Here is a 16,576-nt window from a genome sequence, read left to right as displayed (position 1 = left end):
TTTGCTCACAATTTTATCCATAAATAACTAAGCCTCAAAATGGCTTCACTCTGTAAAATCATTACACAGTTCGGTTTAATGAGGTTTTACATGCTACAACTTTAATCAAATCCTCCTCATTAGTCATTTTAACTAATATTAAACAATTAGCGTAGACTTAAAACAGCTTAACTTAAAAATGGATACGCTAGACACATGAATAACTTAGTATAAGTGTAATAAACACAAAAACAAATGATCATAAAAATGTGTACAGTGTGCAGAAAAAGCTCCATTTTAAGCCCCGCCCCGTCATAAATATGAAACAGTCGCAAGTGTTAGCTCCTCCCCCTCCTCCGTGAACGCGCTGTATAGATGGAGCGCTCGCCCGGTCGCACTCGCAGCTTTTCCTCTCTCCAGCCCGTGGGCATTGTTGTAAAGACAGAAGGACAATACAAGAATAGAGTGGCGGATAATAGAGCCTCAAAAGGGGCATCAGGGAACCAGTCCTCTATTGGACCCGAGCGGCTCTGTCCTCGTGCATGAGCCACTATATGAGAGGCGTGTGGCGGCTGAAGTGGTAGTTTTCACAGCGACAGACACACAGACAGACAAACCGGGATGATTCTCAGACCGAGCTCAACTTTTGCGGCGCTGTCCGCTCACGTGCTGCTGAGGTGCTTGTGGATGCGGGTATGTGCGGGTTTGGCTTTTTCCGTATGCGTTTTATTTATTTATTTATTTTTATAGTATTTTGCTTCAAACTTGGAAAGTTTGGCAGCTTTTCTGTATAGGTTTTGCTTTAGAAAACTGATATTTTTTTGGAAGTCTTTAGCATTTGATTTATATAAGTTGATAGATAAATAGATATTACAGAGTTTATATTCTAATGTTACATACAAATTCTTGTTCATTGCTTTAAACTTTGTAGGTTTGGCAGTTTTTTGGATAGATTTAGACACAAAAAAAAGAGAATATATATATATATATATATATATATATATATATATATATATATATATATATATATATATATATATATATATATATATATACTTTTTTTTTTTTTTTTTTAGAAATCTATAGCCATTAATGTACATAAGTTGGTCGACAAATAGATATTACAGAGCCTATAGGCTACACTAATATATTTTTTTAATTTTTGCTTCAAATTTTGGATGTTTGGCAGCTTGTTTGGATAGATTTACACAGAAAAATGAAAAAAAAATATATATATATATATGGAAATCTTTAGCACCTAATTTACATAAATAGGTCGATAAATAGATATTACAGAGCCTAGGCTATACACTAATATATATTTTTGGTTTATTTTGCTTCAAACTTAGTTGTTTGGCTTGTTTTTGGATAGATCTTGTCTCAAAACTGAGAAAATGGGATTTTTTAGAAGTCTTTACTACTTAATTTACAAAAGTGGATGAACAAATACAGAGTCTATATTAAAATAAATTACATTTTCGCTTATTTTGCATCAAACCTTTAAACTTTGGCAGCGTTTTTAATAGATTTTGTGAAATAAAATATATAAAATATATAAATATATATATTGAATTACCACTTAATTTTACATAAGTGCCTTGAAAGTTAGATATGGCCGATTCTGTACACTAATATTAACATTTCCCCGTCTATTTTGTTCCAGGTATGTGAGGCTTCGGGGCATTTCGAGATGCAGGTTTTGTCCATGCAGAATGTGAACGGGGAGCTGCAGAACGGCGCGTGCTGTGACGGTGCGCGTGACCCGGCGGAGCGCTCCTGCGCGGCGGACCAGTGTGATACGTTTTTCCGCGTATGTTTGAAGGAGTATCAGTCGCGGGTGTCTTCGGGAGGCCCTTGCAGCTACGGAAGCGGATCTACTCCTGTAATTGGTGGGAATACTTTTTCTGTCAAGCCCCTTGACCAAACAAATGACAAAACCCGGATCGTGCTGCCCTTCAGCTTCGCGTGGCCGGTGAGTTTCAGAGGCTGTTTTGTTGTTGCAAAAGACGATATGGGCTAGATGTCATAGATATATTTGTTTTTGTGGTAAGGTATTTTCGATAAAAACTTTTTACACAGGTCACGATACTATAGTACTTTATAGTAAATACTGTGTATTGAATTGAAATGTGTGGTTGCTATGGTAATATAACTAGTCATATAAACAAATCACCCTATACTGTATGTTTCTACGTCAACACGGTGTGTTAAAGCCTGCAGTACTGTGCAATACATCACTGTAGTAAAAACTGAAGTAAAGTATTTCATAATGCCATGGTTAAGTTGGCTAAAACTCTGTAAGGTACAGTATAATACCATGTAGCCTTCTATGGTATGGTTCAAAAGTGCTATAGTAGGCCTATTTACTAATTTACTATAGTATTTTGTAATGTTGGATGCCCCAACAGCAAGTCTGGTTTGTAACTGCTTGCCTACCCCACTATGGCAAGCCATATTAACATTAAATCTACTGACTATCGTTTTTTCGAAACACTATAGTAGTTCTTTTTTTTTTTTAAGATATTTTTCCATTAAGCCTTAGTGTATATATATATATATATATATATATATATATATATATATATATATATATATATACATATATATATATATATATATATATATATATATATATATATATATATATATATGCTTATTCGTTATTAGATACTAGTTCTTTCAGCTGATATTGGTCGTCATTAAATCAACACTATTACCTATTCTTTAGTTACTAATACCTAGGGCCAGACAGAATCTGCGGATATTTTTTGCTATTTCTGCTGAGAATTTTGTAAAAAATCTGCGGATTTATACGAAATCATTTTAGGAGTATCGCAACGAAAACCTTAACATACGAAATAAAAAATAATACATTTTATTTAATGTTTACAATGCAAATCCAATTAGATCCACTTAATTGGTAAACAAAGCAAGTTTCTCATATAATACATCTACTAAAAGACAGGAAATGTTACTTTACAAACTGTATTGTAAATAAATCATATGAACATTTTAATATTACTGTTATTATATCACAATCATGTTAATGAAATTAATTTAAAAACTAGATAAATATAAGTTTACACACATTTACACAAGAAAATACATAGACTCAAGGATAGGGTAAAAATCTGCTGAAATCTGCATGTGCAGATTCCGTGTGGGCCTACTAAATATTCCCTTTTCACTAATGCATATGAAGTAGATTATCTAATACCAGTGCCAGCCCCGTAGCCAGGGGGGATTCAGGTGGTTCGAAAGACCCACCCCTCACTGACAAATGTCCAGAATTTGTCCCATGAGCTCATTTGTCCTATTTTGACTGCTATACCATCATAAATAGTGAAAATAGCCCATCGAAAAAGGTTTTAAGACCAAGTGGAGTCCTCTGTTGGCTGTTGCTTTATTGTGACTTTAGCTAATCAGTTTTGGCCAGTGCACACAATTACTTTTCATGAGTCCAACATCCTGCTGTGCAAGAAAACATACAGTCTGATGAAGTGAAGCCCTCTTTCGCTACTACATTGTTTTTAAATAGAGAAATTATTTTAAAAGTTACTTTTATTCTAAACTTGGAACACAAAAATGACAAATCAAAAGGTGTGAAGCACTAAAAGCGACCAATATTAAAATGCATTTGAATACCATTTTGGCTAACTGTTGTTATCCAGGAATTTTCAAATTTGCATTTTTGGTTATGATGACTGTCCGGCAATCTATTTCAACTAGAGTAGTGCTTAAAATGTCACTAAAATGCAGTATTTAAATCTCATAATTAAATAGTAGCCTAAAGAAGGCCTATAACCGCAAAAAGGTCCACTTTTTGAGAAAGGCACCAGGTTGGCAATAGGTCTTAGTACTTATTTCAGTAGTGACTATTAACTATTCTAAAATTGCCATTGACTAATATGCATATCTATCGTTACAAAAAAATCATGCAGTTTTTACTAGTATGTATTTTACATATTTACACACTACTAGTAATTCTTTTAATATTTTGTATTAATTTCTGACTGGTAATTATTGCAATAGTGATTAGCATGTTTTTAAAGAATTCCAGTAAGTGTTCATTAAGCATTCATAAGATAATAGTACTTATTTAATAGTTACTATTAGTAATTTAATAGGTGTTATAATGAGCATTACTATAGTACTTAATAGAAAAAGATGCTAGTATCTAAATATAAGTAATAGTATTGTGAAGACTATGCTAGTGTAGTGTACTAGTATAAATTGCATTATAAATTAAGCTAGTTATATTAATAGATTAAATCAGCTTGCCATATTCCCCTTTATCCATAAGGCATCATTATCTGTTTGTAAACACAAAGGATTCAGTTTTTACATGCTGTAATTTGGTTCTGATCTGGTTTGCATGCTCAGATTGGACAGGGGTAGTGTTTTTACCACACCCCAACCAGCCCAGACCACAAGCGTCCTCTCAAAATAGCAGTACAATGTGCTATAAAACACCTGAGTTTATCTCCAGCACTCACTGATGGTCATTGAGAGGCTGATTTACACACAATGGCCTAAGGAAACTGCTTTTAGATATGAAGCCAGGACCATCATTAATCATTTAACAGGAACTAATTTTGCAATCTCCGAATCTCTCAATGAAACCTAAAGTGAGCTGTCATGTAGAAAGCTATTTTAGGCATTATATATGTTCCATTTTAGTCTAAAACGCGCTTAGTATTCAGATAACAGAATTGGTTTATTACAAAACCTCTTATGGATAATTTGGGCTAGATATAATTGTTAAATCACTAGCTGTTTTACAAAATATTTACTTTAAATTCATAGAAATATGCTGATTTAAATTTGTCTATGAAGACTTTTTGTTAGTGATATATTGCTTAATATTTGGTAATTGTTTTATTATTGTCTTGTTAACAATGTATTCATGTTTGATGGAAGTGTTAGTTCTTGGCAGACTTGACCATAAATAATATTGAAAAATAAGTGTTTTTTAACTCATATTTGATATATGTTGACCACTTATTATCTTGTTTTCTTGTCCAGATGTTATTAACTAGTTTGCGAAAGTCAGTGTTTATATTATATTACAGATTATTATTCTAACAAGGGACCTATGAAATCAGCTTTTTTTCATAAAATGTAGTTTTAAATGTAATTTCTCAGAATTCCAATTTTTTTTAAACTCAATTTTAATGGTAAATAACTTTGTTAATAATTTCAAATAGATTCATATTGTAGATTCAACATTTATTCAGTTTAAGCAGCATTTTTGGGAATTTTATGAAGTTTTCCTTTTTAAATTCAGTTTTATTCTTGTTAAAATAGAACTACTTAACAATTTCCTAAAAATAAAGTTATTATTACTAGCGTACTACGTTTACTACGTTTTACAGGACAATAGTAATATATTTCTGTCAATTTTGTTTTTGTTCATAATAATTAAATGACATGAATTGACAACTGGTTGTTGTCAATATTCGACACCTTGATGTAGGGATGCTCATTTTAGTTAATTTTGACTACCGACAACCGCCGCTCAGTAACCGAATATTAACGGGTAACTAGTCAGATTATTATTAATTTATTATTTAATAAAAAAATTAATTGATGTGTCTATCTTACGTCTGACACATTAAATATTGCATTTTAAAATACTGATTCATTTTAACAAGTGAACAACAGCATACAGATCACCAGCACACCTTCAAGCACCTGCAGCGTTTCCAACAGCATAGAAAATAAACTCAATAAAAAGAATAAAATAAATAGGCCTGCCCTAGATATTCTTCACTTAAATGTCAAATTTAGATTGCAAATGGAAACACTGACTGAATCCTTTTTTAAGAACTGGCATATGCTGTTTGTTCAATTTTTTTTCCATCAAATAAAAATAGCAGGCTACCTCAAATTGATTGCTTCATGAAGTATAAGCATTTAATCAACGGAAACAGCGCCTCTGCTTTCATTGGATTAAAGAATCTGACGTAACACGCTTTTTCCGTGCAGAGTTGACTTTTTTCAACTGCAAACATACAGCGCACAATGGCAAAAACGCGAGGCGTGCATGGTGCCACAAAACGGTCGCAGCCGTTAAACCATTCAAAAGATGCCCCCCTCAACAACAAAAGCGTTTTTGCTGCGATCGACCGCTTATGCAGCCAAACTTTAAAAATATATATAGCAATATTTTTAAAAACATTTACTTGATACCATTAATCGGTTAAAACGCTCCCTTTCGATTAACGGTTATGAGCATCGGTTATTATGAGCACCCTTACCATGATGTGTACTTGATTTGACAGAAAAAAAAGCTTGCGAATTTACTCTTAGAGCACTTCATGTTTTCATATAAACTACACATAAAAATCCCTTAATTACTTTTTATCGCCCTCCTGAGGTTTTGTACGTGCGGAAAAAGTGATAATGCAAAAATTGGAAATGCATTTTTCAAATAAGATCTGACGTAGCGAACGTCAGACCCACATGACCAATCAGCTGTCTCTATTATGCTTGCCTTGTTTACTATTGGTTGCTCGGTTACCAATTCTACCGTAAGCCACTCTAGCTTCTTGATGGAAACACACCTTTATTTGCGAACATCGAAATTATACGTTTTACTTTAAGACGGAAACCTAGTAGGGTTGTCAAAAGTATCGAGTTTGGTACCGATCGCTACTCAGATTTTAAAAACGTCCATTTCCCGCTAACATTTAAGCACTGCTGAGTTCAAGGCCAATCACAAGTGAGCACGCGAACACAATAGCTCATCAGCAGTGTTTAAGAATGTTCTCAGCAGAGCTAATGTTAGTGGGAAATTGACTTTCTTTTTTATAATATGAGTATCGATTGGTACTCAGGGCTCGCAAAATCTGGTAGCCAAACATTCCGGGGCTATTGTTTTTAGTCGGGCTACCAAAATCCATCTACACCGTCCCTGGTTCTGCTCGTAAATAGCCCATTGGGCATGGTGTAGATAGATTTTGATAGCCTGACTGAAAAAACAATAGTCCCGGGAGGTTTGGCTACCAGATTTTGCAAGCCCTGATACCGAACACGATACTTTTGACAACCCTAAAACCAAGTCATATACACATATACTCAAATTCCATGACATTCAGTGTTATACAGCTAATTGTGTTTTATGACTGCAGTCTGTCATCATGTTCATGTTCTCAGATTGCCTTGTTAGTATCATCTTGCCTTGTTAGCATCATCAAAAAAAAAAAAAAAACATAAAGGGCAACCAATAGACATCGCCATCAGCCATTGAAAATCCCTATCAGATTTAGTCTCTGCTTTTTTTTAGATCATCATCACCCAAGGCAGATCGGACTTGGAATTTAGTTTTCTCCACCATCTGAATCTGAATAGCAGAATTGTTTTTGCCGGAGCCCATGTTTACCCTCACAACTCAACTCATTGGCCCGAGTTGTCAATTTGAGGTCAGAGAGAGTCAGCCTGATAGTCCAGTTTCCGTGGCAGCGGCGGCGCTCAAACATCTCACCCCCGTCTAGACCTGCCCTGAATAGCGATTAATTAGACATTGTCATCTTGCATGCTTTCTTTTCCGTCACAAGTCTACCTAGCAATTGAACTGGTGCGCAGGCGGCGATGCTGGATTGTGGGACGGCGGATCAACAAAGCGGGTGCACAAAGACACACAGGGGGTCTTTGCATGAGTGTGTGTGTGTTCAGATCGATGTGGTCAGATGGACATGCAGGGTGTGTGTTTGGATGTTTATGAGCGTGTCTTGGTAACTTGTGTTCTGCTGTTAGTGAACTTGGAAAAGCTGGAAACTGGACTTCATGATTGCTTCTGGAAACCTTCTGTGAAAGGCTTCTTTAGGTGCTCATTGGTTCTTTGGGATACATTTTTTATTGTTTTTTTAATCTATATTGTCTATTTTAGTCGCAACATATTTGTCATTCACATTGCATTCACTCTTTAAGGTCACTTTTGTTGATATTGATACAGTGGCGCAGTAGGTAGTGCTGTTGCCTCACAGCAAGAAGGTCGCTGGGTCGCTGGTTCGAGCCTCGGCTCAGTTGGCGTTTCTGTGTGGAGTTTGCACGTTCTCATGGTGTGCTCCGGTTTCCCCCACAGTCCAAAGACATGCGGTACAGGTGAATTGGGTAGGCTAAATTGTCCATAGTGTATGTGTGTGTGTGTGGATGTTTCCCAGGGCATCCGCTGCATAAAAACTTGCTGGATAAGTTGGCGGTTCATTCCGCTGTGGCGACCCCGGATTAATAAAGGGACTAAGCTGACAAGAAAATAATTGAATGAATGAGAGGCAATGTAGGTTAATTAGGAAAGTCATAGGACAGTAGTGGTTTGTTTTGTAGACAAAAAATGATTGAAAAAAGGAGGCTAATAATATTGACCTTTCGTTTTAGCATTTAAATTTAGTTTTTTGTTGCTTTTTTTTTAGTTAAACTAAAATAAAATATTTTCCCATTATATTTTTTTTCTCCAGAAGAAAAATATAATAGGAAATGCTGAAAAAAAAAGTCCTTATTCAGTCCGTCAACCAATCAATCAGAAAGTGAATGTTTATTTATTTTTTATAGTTGATGCTAGGCCTTTTCCCAGTGATGGGTTGCAGCTGGAAGGGCATCCGCTGCATAAAACATATGCTGGATAAGTTGGCGGTTCATTCCGCTGTGGCGACCCTAGACCCTAAAAGGATTAAGCTGAAAAGAAAATGAGTAAATGAATGCTAGGCCTGTCACCATAAGGAATTTTGTTGTGCAATATATTGTCAGAAATGACTGCGATAAGAGATATTATTGTCATTTTGAGATCATTTTATACCACTGATAATAAAATATTTGTATTACAGCATAATAATTTAAATAGTCATAAACACTTAAAAAATGAATCACTCTTAAGGTTATTTAGATTTTATAATTTGATGTTAAAAGGTAAATGTTCGTTAGAAATACTATTAAAGATGCAATAAGTTTGACATCTGTAGGTATTGTACACCTGGTTCAAAACAAACGCAAGTGCAGGTTGCCAGATTGACAACAGCAACACCAACAGCTGACTGTTGAGCCTAAAGGCTGATTTAAGTCGTGTTCTAAATAAAAGCAACGCCATAAAGGGAATATTTTCCATATTAAAAAGAGTTTTTTTCCTAACCAACACCTGAAATTTATAGTTTAGAAACGGCTTCTATTTCTTCTAGCTGAACAACTGAAAACTATGAGGTACACCTCATGTGCTTCAATGTATTCAGTGTTCATTGCTAATAATGTTAGATTTAATGCTATTTTTCTAGACATGTATTGCCACACTACTGGAAGCAGCAGCAGATAGTTCACCTATTATCTTGAAAATAGAATAAACCATTTGAAATGGAACTTCAGTGCAAGCCAACACATATCAGGGATTCAGCATGTACATTAAATAATGTTAAAGAGGTTTAATATGTATTAATTAGATTATAAGCTTTACCATTTTGTTGTAGTGCAGCGAGTGCACTATTCTGTGCTTCTGAATGTCGTGTGTCGTCTGGTGCAAACAGCCAAATTGCTAATCATCACAAAACTCTTTATGTAGCCTGTTGTTAGGACACGGAGTTACAATGTAACCTGCTCTCCTAATGTTTATGTTTGAAATATTTATTTTAACTGCTAATTAATAACCACCTCTGAATCTGCATCCCATTTCAGAGGCTGTCCACCAGAGGTCGCATTACATGAAAATCTTTTTATATATTAATTGCTTTTGATTGCCATTGTGTGTAATCAAACTAAAAAAATGTAACTCCCCTAAACGTCCTAGTGCAGGTTGTCTATGAAAGCCTGACTATAAAGTAGACTTTATAATCAAACTTTATTAACAGTGTAGTTTTAATCCCCTCAATTGTCAACATTTTGTTGGTGAATTTCCGAGCTTGAACAAGCACAATGCCTTCATAACCTGCCATCTGTCAGCACAGATTTACACATTTATCTAAACATCGCTCTCAACAGGACGTCTAGATGTTTTGTTACCATCATATTGTTATCAATATATCACTGTGAGAAATCAGGCTGTTGAATGATACATCAGTAATACGTTTTTAGACTGCAGTTCACTAAACTTCCACTGGTGTCGCTAGTAACATGGCTTTCTGAATACGTAAATATTAATATATACAGTTGAAGTCACAATTATTAGCCCTTTTCTTTTTCAAATATTTCCTAAATGATCTTAAAATGAGCTTGGAATTTTCACAGTATTTCCTATAATACTTTTTCTTCTGGAGAAAGTCTTATTTGATTTATTTCGGCTAGAATAAAAGCAGTTTTAAAATTTTTTAAAAGCCATTTTAAGGTCAATATTATTAGCCCCCTTAAGCAATATATATATATATTTTTTTTTTGATTGTCTACAGAACAAACCATCGTTATACAATGACGAGTTTTACTTCCCTCATTTGTCAATATTTTGTTTGTGAATTTCCGATTTTGAACAAGCAATACCTTCATAACCTGTCATTGTTTTGCCTTTCATTTGTTATTTAGGTGAAAGAGCACAGCACAGATTTACAGATTTATCTAAACATTGCTCTCAGCAGGACGCCTCGATGCTTTGTTATTTGTTACCATCATATTTTGGATTTTTGTTATCAGTTTATCATTCATTCATTCATTCATTTTCTTTTCAGCTTAGTCCCTTAATTAATTTGGGGTCGCCACAGCGAAATGAACCACAAACTTATCCAGCACATGTTTTCACGCAGCGGATTCCCTTCCAGCCGCAACTCCTCTCTGGAAAACATCCATACACAATACACAATTGTACAACGGACAATTTAGCCTACCCAATTCACCTGTACCGCATGTCTTTGGACTGTGGAGGGAAACCAGAGCACCTGGAGGAAACTCATGCGAACGCAGGGAAAACATGCAAACTCCACACAGAAACGCCAACTGACCCAGCCGAGGCTCGAACCAGCGACCTTCTTGCTGTGAGGCGACAGCACTACCTACTCAGCACTGCGTCGCCCTGAATGTTACATCAGTAATATATTTTTAGACTGCAGTTCTCTAATCTGCCACCGGTGTCGCTAGTCACATGTCTTTCTGAATACGTAAAAATCAAGATATACAGTTGAAGTCAAAATTACTTGGGGACTTTTTGCACAGTATTTCTTATAATATTTATTCTTCTTTTCGGCTAGAATAAAAGAAGTTTAAACATTTTTTTGAAACCATTTCAAGGTCAATATTATTAGCATCTTTAAACAATATTTTTTGTTTGTCTACAGAACAAACCATCATTATACAATAACTTGTCTAATTATCCTAACTTGCCTAATTAACCTAGTTAAGCTTTAAAATGTCACTTTAAGCTGTATAGAAGTGTCTTGAAAAATCTTGAAAAAATTCATTATGGCAAAGCTAAAAGAAATCAGTTATTATAAATGAGTTATTAAAACTATTATGTTTAGAAATGTGTTGAAAAAATCTCTCCATTAAACAAAAAATGGGGGGGGGGGGTAATAATTCTGACTTCAACTGTAAATATTGCATAAACTCAAGCGAACATCTCTGACAGTGTGTGAAGTGAATGTTGTCCGCGAGCTTCTTCATGCCTTTCTCACCCTGTCTCTAGTTCAAATCGCCGAGGTGTCACTTGCGGATGAATCCTGTGTCGAGTTTGAACTCTGAATGGCCTGTGTGTGGCTCCACACACTCGTCTGACTTCACCTTCATATTCTCTGTGTGTGTCTGCATGGATTAAAGCTCATAAAGGCCTGTAGATCCCTCAATCTGCAGAGGCAGGAAGAGCCGCTGTGTGTGTGTGAGGTCATTTCAGAAAGCACCGACCCATAGACCAAACGCTCTTCTCACAATTAGACCCACATCTCAAACATGCTTTTCATTTCTCACAAACTTCCTGTTGAGTTTTTCTCACGCATTCTTTCACTCTCCTGCTCGTCCTGTCACTTATCTTCAGTCGATGAGGAGCGAGATAGTGAAAGTAGTTCAGTGATGTCTTCTGATAAAACAAAGAGCCATTCATCATTATTGAACATCAATGTTTCTCGAGCATTCTAGAAACATTGGTTTGAAATCAACATGGACATACTATTAAAGGTGCCATGAAATTAAGATAAAGTTTTTTAGATGTTAGTATCTGTATTGTTAGCTTTTAGGGTTTCTGTAAGCTAGTGCACACCAAAACAGTGACAAAATTCACGTTTAGAAGTAATAAAACATGTAAAGCGTGTAGTTTGTCACTTTCACCTAAATGGATCAACGTTTTTTTTTTGTAATTTGACCCTATACTTCAGTTTCTTATCAAATCTTGACCAAACAAATGCTCTCTAGTATCTGACATGCCTCACCCCCATCAAGACGCTTCTCATTAAATTCATTTAAGCTCAACCACTCTCACTGGTAGAGCGGTAATAAATGCTATTGGCTGTTTTTTAAAAAGGGGAGGGGCTACACTATCTATAGCTATCACTTCGTGTCTCTTCGTGTTTAGTTTGAGATTACGTCAAACATCAAATAAAAATACATATTTCAAAGCACTTCACGGGACCTTTAACAAAAAAATCATACAATTATCATACTGTTTTCATACAAATAATACAGTTTTGGGGGCCATTTTATTGAAAAATGTTCAATATTGAATAGTTTGAGTAGTTCGCTTTTGTGTTGATATTTGGACGACATTTAGACCTGTCTTGAATAAATGAATTTGGCATTATAAAGCTCCTGATTAACATATATACATAGTTCAGTTAGTGACACTAATTTCACACTTGCTAGTGTTTGCACTCGTAAAATTGAAAATATTGTTACCAGCCAACACTTGTCATTTTTTTTTAATGGGCTTGGACCTTTATTTCGCTCTCTCTCTTACAATAACACAAGTTACACTAGAGTTTGTGCGTGTAAAAATTCTGTAGTACGGCGCTGAGAAACGGGGCGGGATTAAACAAAATGATTAGACAATAAAAACGAAGCGATTGATCCATATTTTTAATTTCTGTTCAGAGAGGTCATGTTTTGATCTTCGATTGGTCTCATGCATTTACACGATGCGATTTCGCCGGTCAGAGTTCACCAAGCTTGAGCTTTCCAATGCAGTGAACTGCCAAACTTGTCGCGCAAGCTTGCGTTTCCGATCTGCCACATTCGCCTGCATATGAATGGAAGTCTATGGAGCGTAAAGTGCAGTGTGACCGCAGCTTTAGGGTGTCTCTCTGAGCTCCGAGCCTTATCCCGGGAACATGCGTAGCCACGCGGACGTTTCTGGAGACTGCGATTTACAGGATCGTAGGTACGTATGGCCGCGTTTAGTTTTTCCGAGCGAACGCTATGGGGCGGTGTCACGCCTCTCCTCCTCTTCGCGCTCGCCGGTTGACGGCACAGTACAGTACGGGCGCGAACGGCGCGCTCCCGAGAGGTCTTCGAGACGTGAAAAGGCGCGCACAGCGGCCTCTCGTGGATTCGCAAAAACAAAAACTGCTCGAATACGTACCTCCCGGGGACGTATTTCGCGGTCTCCAGAAACATCCGCGGGGGTACGTTTCCACAATGAGCCCGGGTTGGAAAAATCCTGCATGTTTCCCTCAACAAAAAAAAGGAAATAATATTTTTTGTCTTCGAAAGAAAGTAACGCCTTGAATTACAAGGCGCTGTGTAAAATTACCATAAAAGTTTCATGCTGTAAGTGGAATAATCCTGTCAGACTGTCAGTTTTTATTAGATGATTTGCAGTGCGATTATGTGTACCGGTGTTTTCATGTGTCTTTTCTTTTTTTTCAGCGGTCGTATACGCTGATTGTGGAGGCGTTGGACTTCAATAATGACTCAAGCACTGGCAGTGAGTATCTTTTATGTTTGTGTGTTTAAATAGCTAGAGAGTGACAAAAAGCCAGAGAGCATGTAAAAACAGCATACTGTTCGCGTGTGGTAATATCTGTATGTGTGTGCGTGTTGTGGATGCCTGGCAAACACATCCTGTTACTAAACCGCTGTCTGCACCTGTTCGCATTCATCATCGGTCTTTTAAACACATTTTAATAAGCCTGAGAAAACTCACACGCACGCACAGCAGTCAGAAACGATGGATATTGGGAATGTTACTTACAATAGTGTGTAAAATCAAAGGTATATTGTGTGTGTGTGTAGTACAGTCGACTTTTATTGTTTATCCCATTCAGATCTAACTAAACAATGTGTGCCAAATCCGAACAGGAGTGCAAATATTGACTTGTACTTAACACCAACATGTCAAGTAGCTTTTAGCACGAGTCCAGCTTTTGTAGTGCACTGTTCATTACATACACACACACTAGTAAATGAGACAGCAGTAAGCCTGACCAATCAACTGACTCTTACAGTTGCTGTTTAACTTGGATTTTGAGATGATTGAACAGAAATAAAACCCTTTATGCCTGTGTTCAGACACTGTGGTATTTTCTAGTAAAATTAATTCGGCAGTATAATTTGTCCTGTGCCTAATATGCGTATAATACATGTAAATATATATGTATATTTGCATACAATAGACTTTACTGTAGACACTGTATAATGTAAGAACAATATACACTGTATTTATTATATATTGTATGAGATTATGCTTTGTATTTCGTTTATTCAGTGCACTGTATCTGTGTACTGTAAGCTGGCAGAAATATTAAAGTCTTCCCTCTTGCACTACAGTGTGATGTTTCCACTGTGCTTGTGTGTGTGTGTGTGTCCGTCTGACACTGTTGTCTGTCTGCCTGTGTTTTTGAAAGACAGTCAGTTATGTCGAACCACGAGCCGCACACACTTCACACACTCCTCTCACAATTTACAGCCCCTCAGCCAAATACCTCACCGCCATGCTGGATTTTGGCCTGGCCCAAAAAAAATTACTACACCATTATTAAACAATAGTAAACAAAGAGCATGTTACACAACTCTTAAATCATTATTTTCTCAGCTTTTTTCATTGTAAATTTCTAAAATGTCCAGGTTGCGCTAATGTCCACGTTACAGTAAAAGGTGAGAAGATTTGTTATGATAAGCTGTCATTTGACTCCAACAGAATTTGTTAAAAGAGTCCAGATCATTTAAGGGAATGTTAATAATACTTTTATTGCCACATTTGGTCATATAAACCATAATTTTGTTGTTCTAAGCCCAGCTTTGAAACTGAAATGTGTTTTGCGTGTTCCATGTGTGTTTCAGGTGTATTTTTGTGTGTTCTATGTGTGTTTCAATTGTGCTTTGTGTGTTCCATATGTGTTTCAACTGTGTTTTGGGTGTTCCATGTGTGTTTCAAGTGTGTTTTTGTGTGTTCAGTTGTGCTTTGTGTGTTCCATGTGTGTTCCAATTGTGCTTCATGTGTTTCAACTGTGTTTTGTGTGTTCCATGTGTGTTTCAAATGTGTTTTGTGTGTTCCATGTGTGTTTCAAATGTGTTTCGTGTGTTCCATGTGTGTTTCAAATGTGTTTCGTGTGTTCCATGTGTGTGTTAAATGTGTTTTTGTGTTCTATGTGTGTTTCAATTGTGTTTCGTGTGTTAAATGTGTTTTTGTGTTCTATGTGTGTTTCAATTGTGTTTCGTGTGTTCCATGTGTGTGTTAAATGTGTTTTTGTGTTCTATGTGTGTTTCAATTGTGTTTCGTGTGTTCCGTGTGTGTTTCAAATGTGTTTTTGTGTGTTTTATGTGTGTTTCATTGTTTTCGTTCCGTGTTTTTCAACAGTGTTTAGTGGTTCTCAAATGTGTTTTGTGTGTTCCATGTGTGTTTTAATTGTGTTTCATGTGTTTTATGTGTGTTTCAATGGTGTTTCGTGTGTTTCAAATGTGTTTTGTGTTTTCCATGTCTGTTTCGAATGTGGTTTTGTGTGTTCTTTATGTGTTTCAAATGTGTTTGTGTTTGTTTCACATGTTTTGTGTGTTCCATGGGTCTCAAAATTGTTTTGTGTGTTCTATGTGTGTTTCAAATATTTTGTGTGTTCCATGTGTGTTTAAAATGTGGTTTTGTGTGTTCTATATGTGTTTTGTGTGTTTCAATCACACATGTGAAGTTCATGTGATGCTCATGTAGTTTTTCCTGTAAGGGACATGAAGTATAAATCATAGAAGGAAACCTTTGTGATATTTCTAATCTGTTGTGTGTGTTATCCTAAAATCATCCCATTTGCAGTATAGAACAGACATTTAGCCTAAAGTCTACTTTTGTTGTTCAGAAACATCTCAACCATAAATCCAGTGCCTAAATCTGCATGTTTTGAGAGTTAGTGGTGTTCGTAATTTCATATTTAAGCTAAACAGAAGTGTCATTAAACCACAGCTGTGATCTATAATGTAATGCTCTCTTCTTTATAGGCATAAATGGACAAGTGATCGAGAAAGCGGTGCAGTCGGGCATGATCAACCCAAACCGTCAATGGCAGGTCCTGAAGCACAACGGCCCCGTGGCTCAGTTCCAGTACCAAATTCGGGTGACCTGCGACGAGCACTACTTTGGCTTTGGCTGTAATAAGTTCTGTCGGCCCAGAGACGACTTTTTCGGCCACTATACCTGCGATCACAACGGAAACAAGACCTGTTTGGAAGGATGGGCCGGCCCAGAATGCAACACTGGTGAGGGGACGGGGCTGTTTATCAG

General features: G+C 36.4%; 1 protein-coding gene and 1 long non-coding RNA gene across 6 annotated transcripts in view; one reads left to right on the top strand and one right to left on the bottom strand.

Annotated features, from left to right (window-relative positions):
- The first annotated feature begins 379 nt into the window (after positions 1-379).
- The window catches only part of jag1a (jagged canonical Notch ligand 1a), a 52,704-nt gene continuing 36,507 nt past the window's right edge, over positions 380-16,576 (top strand). For 4 of the 5 annotated variants that reach the window (XR_015475507.1, XR_015475506.1, XM_087235054.1 and 1 more), the window contains exons 1-4: positions 380-672; positions 1,643-1,951; positions 13,738-13,795; positions 16,294-16,551. Coding sequence is in view for 3 of the 5 variants with exons in the window: in XM_087235054.1 (XP_087091180.1) it covers positions 601-672; positions 1,643-1,951; positions 13,738-13,795; positions 16,294-16,551 (697 nt within the window). In the remaining 2 variants the exon portion in view is untranslated. The remainder of the gene's footprint in view (positions 673-1,642; positions 1,952-13,737; positions 13,796-16,293; positions 16,552-16,576) is intronic. The other variant, NM_131861.2, reaches the window with a different exon arrangement.
- LOC147837516 (uncharacterized) lies at positions 3,218-7,177 on the bottom strand. Its single transcript, XR_015477014.1, has 3 exons — positions 7,022-7,177; positions 6,058-6,578; positions 3,218-5,732 (listed from the first exon to the last, which is right to left on the bottom strand). It is a non-coding gene; the product is annotated as an uncharacterized LOC147837516 (long non-coding RNA).

Source organism: Danio rerio, chromosome 1 (assembly GCF_052040795.2).
Source record: "Danio rerio strain M-AB ecotype USA chromosome 1, GRCz13ab, whole genome shotgun sequence".
Classification (NCBI taxonomy): domain Eukaryota; kingdom Metazoa; phylum Chordata; class Actinopteri; order Cypriniformes; family Danionidae; genus Danio; species Danio rerio.
This window is presented reverse-complemented; position numbering and strand designations above follow the sequence as displayed.